Raw genomic sequence first — 7,681 nt, 5'->3', positions numbered from 1 at the left:
ACATCCTCTCAGCAGTTAATCTGTCAGGTCCCATCAGAAGTTTACATGTGTTTATGAGATGAGATCACCACTTATTTTTCTAAACTCCAAGAGATATAAACTCAAATATTTTCTCGTATAATAATCCTGTCATCCGAAGCATTGGCCTTTGAAACCTCTTTTGAATGGTTCCCAATGCAAGTATAGCCCTCCTTAAGGAAGGAGATTAGAACTCTTGTTAGGACTGTGACAGGAGGAATGTGCTGGTAATCAGTTACAGTACAGACCCATAACACCACCAGTAACACTGTGGAGATGCATTGAATTGTTCACCAAAACAGCCAATTAGTTCCTAACTGTACAACTATGCAGAACAAACGAGACTTTCACCAGACTTCTTTTAAACAAAAATTCAAAATAATCCATTTATTATAAACCAGAACTCACTCTTAAAACTTATAGCAAACTCTGGTTAACATCTGAGCTTTAATCTGGAATAAGAACTATATTCCCTTAAAGAAACACTCACACAACACAAAGGACACTGCAGATATTAGTACTTTAAAAAAAGAGCTAAGGGTCTGGAAAGAAAGGATAGAAGGCTGTTGACTTGCTCACCGAGCTGGCTTGTTTTTGTTCAGACATTTTGTCACCATGCTAGGTGACATCATCAGTGGACCCTCCGATGAAGTGATGTTATTCTACTCCCCTTGGAATTTATACTGTCTGGTCTGTTATGGTGAGTACTGTCATTTCCAGTTTTGATCTGTATGGGTTTATACATGGGGTCCAATTCTATATGTTTGTTGATTGAAGTATGGGTGGAGAACCATGCCTCTAGGAATTCCCATGCATGTCTATGTTTGGCTTGGGCTACTATGGTAAATTTGTCCCAGTTAAACTGATGGCCTTCATTGTCTGAATGTACAGATATTAAGGAGAGTTCATCATGCTGTTTTGCTGCTAACTGATGTTTGTTTATTCTGATGACTAGTTTCCTTCTTCTCTGTCTGATGTAATGTTTGTGGCAGTTGTTGCATGGTAGTTTGTAAACCATGTTCATTCTAAACGTTGTGGGAATGGGGTCTTTAATCCTTGTAAGTGTTTGTCGTAGAGTGGCTATGGGCCACCATGATTCCTAGTGGTCTTAGGAATCTTGGTTGTCAGTTTCCATATGTTCCAGGAACATATTGAAGACTTGCTGAAAATCCAAATACACAACATGTCTACTTTCTTCACCCTCCTTGTCACATCTAAGAGGTCAAAGTTCCTCATTCTTCTTGGAGGTGAGGATGGAGGAAATAGGAGAGAGGGAAAGCCCCTCATAAGGAAATAACTTATGTTAGAAATATTATTGACCAGACGCTTGTACACAAATCACAGAAAGCTAACGTGATGGTCCCACCAAATATTAGGGGACAACTAATGGGTTGCTCGATTTTCCCAGGAGAAGTGACTAGGGAACTGAGGAAGTCTTGCTGCGGTTGTACAGGGGACATGCTCACCATGAATCAACTCAACAAAGGCTAATGGATGAATGTGGCATTTTACAGATAATCTGGGAAGGGAGAGAGAAACAACATTCACTGACCAAGGGACAGGGAGTGACTTAAGGATATTTGGATTTCCAACAGGTATCAACAGGTCAGTCTTTGATTTAAAAAATTGAACATTCTCTTACTGAAAACGGTTTGGAAGGTAAATTGTAAAGAGAATGTAAGAGGTATTCAAATTGAGTGACGTAGAAGTAGTCAGTAAGTGGGTAAAACATTGTCCAAGGCAATACAAAGAGGAGAGTGTGATGCTTGTCATGTAGAATCAATAAAGAGCTTTTAAATGGGATTTGGTGCCAGACTCTGAGGTACAGCGGGATCTGGGTATTCTGAGATATGAATCATATGGATTTAGTCTGCAAGGGCAGCAAATGATTAGGAAGTGAAAGGAATTGTACTTTTCTCATTTGTTCACAGGATGAGAGCTTCACTAGTTGGGCTAGTATTTATCCTGCATTCCAATCATCCCTTGAGAAGGTGGGAATGAGCTGTCTTATTGAACCATTGCACTTCACAAAATTAACATTTTTGGAAAAACAAAATATCATAGAAATTAAACTGCAGCTCTCTTTTTCCTGGCTCCCAGTTTAACATTCAACAATTCAGTTTCTACTGAGTTAGAGACTGGAATCTCATTGATGGTCTGTGCGTTTCTATATTGCATAACACAAATGGGGAATGAGTTGCAAACTGGAATCTAATTGAGGGGATCAGGGGTTTTATATAGAGCATAACATGTGCTGGGGAGTAAGTTACAATCTGAAACATAATTAAGGGATTTAGGGGTAATTTATATACAGAGTAACAGATACCAAGGATTGTGTTACAGATTGGAATGTATTCAAAGGGTTCGGGGTGGTTGAAAAATTGGGATGTGGGGTACAAACAGGTGTAAAATTGGGGCTGTGTGATTGAAAGGTGGCAAAAAAAAAAGGGAGGGTGTAAAAACAGGGGGAAGTAGTGGCATAAAATGTGGAGTGGGTGTAAATTGGGAATGGTCACACATTTGGGGCACAGATAATATTTTGGGGCATCAAAAATTTGGAGGGGGGGAAAAAGATACAAGATGTTCGGGGTGAAAAATCTGAGGGGGGGAAGCAACTTGGGGGAGGTGCAAAATTTGGTGGAACTTGAGGCTTGCATAATATTGGGGTGGGGGGGTCAGAGCTGCATGATTGGGGTGGATACAACATTTGGGAAGCTCTGCAAAATTGTGGAAGGTCTGTAAAACCTTGGTGGGGGTGTCTGCAGAGAGATGGTGAAAAGAAGAAGGGGGACTGAGAAATGGATACTCATCATTCCATTGGATCCCAGCTCTCACTGGTTGCTCACAATCCCCCTCTCCCATGAGGATCAGACTCTAGTCCAGAGTCTGCTTCAGTCTAGGTGGTTCAGCAAGGTGTGGGAGATGAGATTGATGTTAGCGATCAAAACTGGCATTGAGCTTCCAAGTACCCTCAGACTCAGACATACGCACACACACCTCTTGCTCTGTCCACATGGCAAAAGGAACTATGGCTACCAGGACCGACCATGAGAGAGAAAGCAGCAGCTCAGTAGGTTAGTCTGTCCCTCTCATCGTGCACCTGCCACCAACTGGCCATGGACCTAAAATCCACACAGAGACAAAGCTGCAGTTTCAAACCAGCAGCAGCCAGAGCACAGGGTCATTTAGACATAAAACACAGGCTTCTGCAACCAATAAACACAAATTTATTCCACAAAGGGAACACAAGATTTTCTCACATAATCAACACAAGGTTGAAACGAACAAGTCAGCAAGTTTGCTTTTAATGAGTTTGAGAATTGTACAGATGAATCAATCCATTTTACAATGGAAGAGTGATTAGAGATGTATTGTACAAATTAACTCATTTCTTGCCCAAATGAACTTGGGTTTAATAAACAAATAAACCCCGACTATATACCCAGCGACATTGTATCTGTGGACATGTTTGTGAAAGTCTGTGTGTGCCAGTTATTCTGTGTCTCACTCTATCTGTATGTGTATTTTTGTCTCAGTGCGTCTGTTTTTCTGTGTGTTGGTGTGACCAGCTCTGCCTTCAGTAGGACACACTTGGTCCTGGAGGGAAGTTTGAGTGTGCCTGAGTTTGCTGTGTGTCTGTGTATGTAACCAACTCTGTCTGCAATGGGACACGCTGTCCCAGAAATATGGGTATGATAGTCTGCATGTTTCTATGAATTGGATTTTGGGCCTGTATGTGTCAATGTGTGTGTGTTTGCCCATGTCTGCTTGCAATAGGACACACTTTTGAATGAATTAAAATGTGATGAATCAAAGTCACAGTCTCTCTCTATCCCTCTGGTGTTTAAAGTGATACAATGCCATCTCCTGCTGGCCTGCCCCCGTCACATCATAAGCACCACATATTTCCCTGTTCCACTGCATCTGCTTGCTGGTTCAGGGAGATCAAAGTTTTAAGAACAACAGGAACAGATGCCTGCCCTGCAGTCACTTGTGAACTTGCTGGTGTCTCAGCAGGTGGAATGACTGAGTAAATCCTTTCCCACAGATGGAGCAGGTAACAACTTCCCACCAGTGTGTATTCGTTGGTGTCTCAGAAGGTTTTTTGAATGGACAAATTGTTTCCCACACTCAGTGCAGGGGAATGGCTTCTCCCCAGAGTGAATGCGTTGGTGAGTCAGCATTTCACGTCTGCGTTTAAAGCTCTTCTCACACTGCGAACATTTGAACGGTCTCTCATCAGTGTGAACTAGTTGGTGCGCCCGGAGGTTGGCTAACTGAGAGAATGCCTTACCACACTCAGAGCATGGGAATGGCCTTGCCCCAGTGTGAACTCGCTGGTGTGTCAGCAGGTAGGATGAGTCACTGAATCCCTTCCCACACTCAGGGCAGATGAATGGTCTCTCCTGCGTGTGAACTCGCTGGTGTCTCAGCAGGTGGGCTGACCGAGTAAATCCCTTCCCACACTCGGGGCAGATGAATGGCCGCTCCCCAGTGTGAACTCGCTGGTGTCTCCACAGGGTGGAGGAGTCACTGAATCCCTTTCCACACTCAGGGCAGACGAATGGCCTCTCCCCGGTGTGAGTGCGTTCGTGTTTCTCAAGGTCAGATGATTGAGTGAATCCCTTTCCACACTGGGGGCAGATAAATGGCCTCTCCCCAGTGTGACTGCGTCGATGAGTTTCCAGCATGGATGGGCACTTGAATCCCTTCCCACAGTCCACACATTTCCATGGCTTCTCTGTGGTGCAAGTGTCCTCATGTCTCTCCATATTGGATGATCAACTGACTCCTTGTCCGTACACAGGACAGGGATACAGAGTTTCTCCCCACTGTGATGTTATTCAGGCTGTGTAACTGGCTCAAGACCTGTCCAGTCAGTTCACTGGAACACTCACTTGGGTGGATGTGTCTTTGTGCATTTCCTCTCACACTGACATTTGAAATCTTTTCCCAGAGACAAAATAGACAAACATTGACAACCACTGGTTTTCAAGTCCTGATGAATTGACTCACTTTCAGATCTTGACAGGATGTTTGTTTGGAATTCTTGCTAATGAATGTGCCTCTGATTCTCTGTAAAATGAATTAAAATCAGGAAAGGGTGAGTATGAGAAAAGAAAAGAACTGTTTAAGACACTAAAGGAGGTTGTAAAATGGAGTTCATTGAATCTCGTAACTTGTGTGAAAGACACACAGAAAACACTGACCATGAAAAGTTACTGGATTGTCATAAAGATTGAACTAGTTCACTAATGTCCTTCAAAGGACCCACTGCCTGTCCTGGACATCCACAAGACTCAGGCCTCAATGGGAGGAGAGACAATGAGAGCAGTGGGATACTTAAGGGCACAGTTTCTTCCACCTACAGTTAAAGGAATAACACTGATGTCTTCTCCTTCCAAGAAGGAGAAGTCAAGTGTGAATGCTGAACCATCACCTACAAATCCCCCTCTCAGACACACACTGTCTTCTTATGGATACACGTTGCTGTTTCTTTATAACATGTGTCTGACAATCTTGTAACTCCTTACTGAACAGCACTGTGGGAGAACTGTCACAGCAGCACAGCAGCAAATGCTGGCCTCTTTAATCTTGCTCAATAAAATTAGATGTAAATTAGATTAAAACTATTTTTGAGGATTTTTCTTCTTTATTGCAAAAATATACTTTCATAGAAGAAATCTTTATGTACATTGGCTTCATGAAGCCAATCAGATCTATACTTAGAGAAGAAAACAAACATCGATGTTCACCTTTCTCAAAATTTACAATTAAACTCTTGGCATTTAGCTGAGGCATTGACAGGGTCCAATTACTAAGTGCACTTTATTATGCTTAGGCGGAAGGACCTTACATGGTGGTCTTTTCCCACTGCATCTTGGCAGCAGCTACCCCAAACTTTAGTCCGTCCCTTAGCACGTAGTCCTGGACCTTGGAATATACCAGTCTTCAACACTCAGTCACGGTCAACTCTTTCAACTGTAAGACCAGCAAGTTTCAGGCAGACCAAAGAGGATTGTTCACTAAGCTGATGGTCCTGCTGGCACAGTTGATGTTTATTTCGGTGTGTGCGCCAGGGAATAGACCATAGAACTCAAGAGTTCCGCATCACGGAGCTGCTCAGGACAAACCGTGTCAAAACCACTGCATCTCTCTCCAGAATTCCCTTGCATAGGCACATTCCAGAAGGAGGTGTGACAGTCTCATCCCCTCCACAGCCACTTCGAGGACAGCGTGCAATGGCACAGAGAGAGCAGGTATGCATGAAGGATCTCACAGGCAGAACTCTTCTCACCACCAGCCAAGAAAGTTCTTGTGACCAAGCATTCTGCCAAATGACTTTAGAACTATCCTGGAGAAATACCTCTTCCTAAAACAAGCTCCTGGACTTTGAACAGACACCTTTAGTTTAGCAACTAATCCTGAGAACACTTCCATGAAAGCCTCGCATTCGAAGTTATTGGAGCCGGTCAGTCCCAGCAGCGCTAGGGGTTAAACCCAACAGCTTGTCCTCGCTACAACAACCCCTACAACAGACACAAGAATGTTCGGCAGCGGGAATCCTGCCAGAAAGTGAAAATGCTACAAATCCTCAGCAGCATCTGAGAAAGAGAATGCAAATTCCAGCTCACTGACCTTCAATATCTAGCCGCTCGAAAGCTTCTCCTTTCCAGTCCAGGAGAGACAAACGTTTCTGTTGGTTTGAGTCTACTGGGTGTAAATCCTTTCACTCTAATCCTGTGTAAAAGGAGCTTCCCGGGGCTCAGCACTTGGCCAGGTATAAACAGCTTCCACCAGGTTATTCCTGAAACCGCCCAGTCCCTCTCTCTATATATCTCGCTCTCTCTCCTTTCGCTCTCAGCCAACCACCTCGTTCCGGCACAGGTACCGTCACTGCGCATGATCTATAAGCAGCTCGGGCCCACCCTTCATTCATTCTGATTGGTTCAAGGACCAGAGGGTCCCTGATAAAGCCTTGCGCCGCCCCTCTTTCTATTGGCCAGAACATGCGTCAATCACCCAGGAGCCTGAACATGCGCAGCGCGGGTATGACCGCATTGTATAGCCGCATTTTCAATTGTGGAAATTTGTTAAAAGGAGAAGAATTATCCCAGAGCTCATTTGTATTTCAGCTCAGGAAAGAGGGAAGAGTTTTTTTTTTAATTTATTGATATGCGGCTAATCTCTGATCAGGCCAGTATTTATTGTCAATCCCTGATTGTCCAGAGGGCGGTGAGGAGTCAACCAAGTTGTTGTGGGTCGGGAGTCACATATAGGTCAGCAGGGAAAGGAGGCAGATTTCCTTCCTCACAGCAGTGGGATTTTACAAGAATTGACAGAGAGTCCAGCTTTTTATTACAGATTTTTAATGACTTAAATTTTCATCCCCCATCTGACCTGGTGGGATTTGAACACATCTCCCATAACAATAGCTTGGGGTAATGGATGACTAGACCAGTTACATTGAGACAAGGCCACCGCCTCCTGGGACAAGAATTTCCAGCTTTGGTGAACAAGAGGCCACAATGTTCCAGAGAAACTGGAATGATATATTCAGAATTTCTATCCTGAACTGACAGAAATGACTTTTGTAAACCTCCCTTGTAGGATTTTAGGGGGAAGATTTACATGTGAAAAGAAACATAATCATCCATAAGTC

General features: G+C 43.6%; 1 protein-coding gene across 1 annotated transcript; it reads right to left on the bottom strand.

The window, feature by feature from the left end:
* Positions 1 to 3,418: 3,418 nt before the first annotated feature.
* On the bottom strand, positions 3,419 to 6,883 carry LOC109921582 (gastrula zinc finger protein XlCGF7.1-like). Its single transcript, XM_020521605.2, has 2 exons — positions 6,658 to 6,883; positions 3,419 to 5,094 (listed from the first exon to the last, which is right to left on the bottom strand). Exon 2 carries the CDS (start codon positions 4,788 to 4,790, stop codon positions 4,029 to 4,031), a length of 762 nt encoding a protein of 253 aa, XP_020377194.2. The 5' UTR covers positions 4,791 to 5,094; positions 6,658 to 6,883; the 3' UTR covers positions 3,419 to 4,028.
* Between the last annotated feature and the right edge of the window lie 798 nt (positions 6,884 to 7,681).

Source organism: Rhincodon typus, chromosome 43 (assembly GCF_021869965.1).
Source record: "Rhincodon typus isolate 14 chromosome 43, sRhiTyp1.1, whole genome shotgun sequence".
NCBI classification, from domain to species: domain Eukaryota; kingdom Metazoa; phylum Chordata; class Chondrichthyes; order Orectolobiformes; family Rhincodontidae; genus Rhincodon; species Rhincodon typus.
The sequence above is the reverse complement of the archived record's forward strand: the minus strand, read 5'-3'. Positions and strand labels throughout refer to the sequence as shown.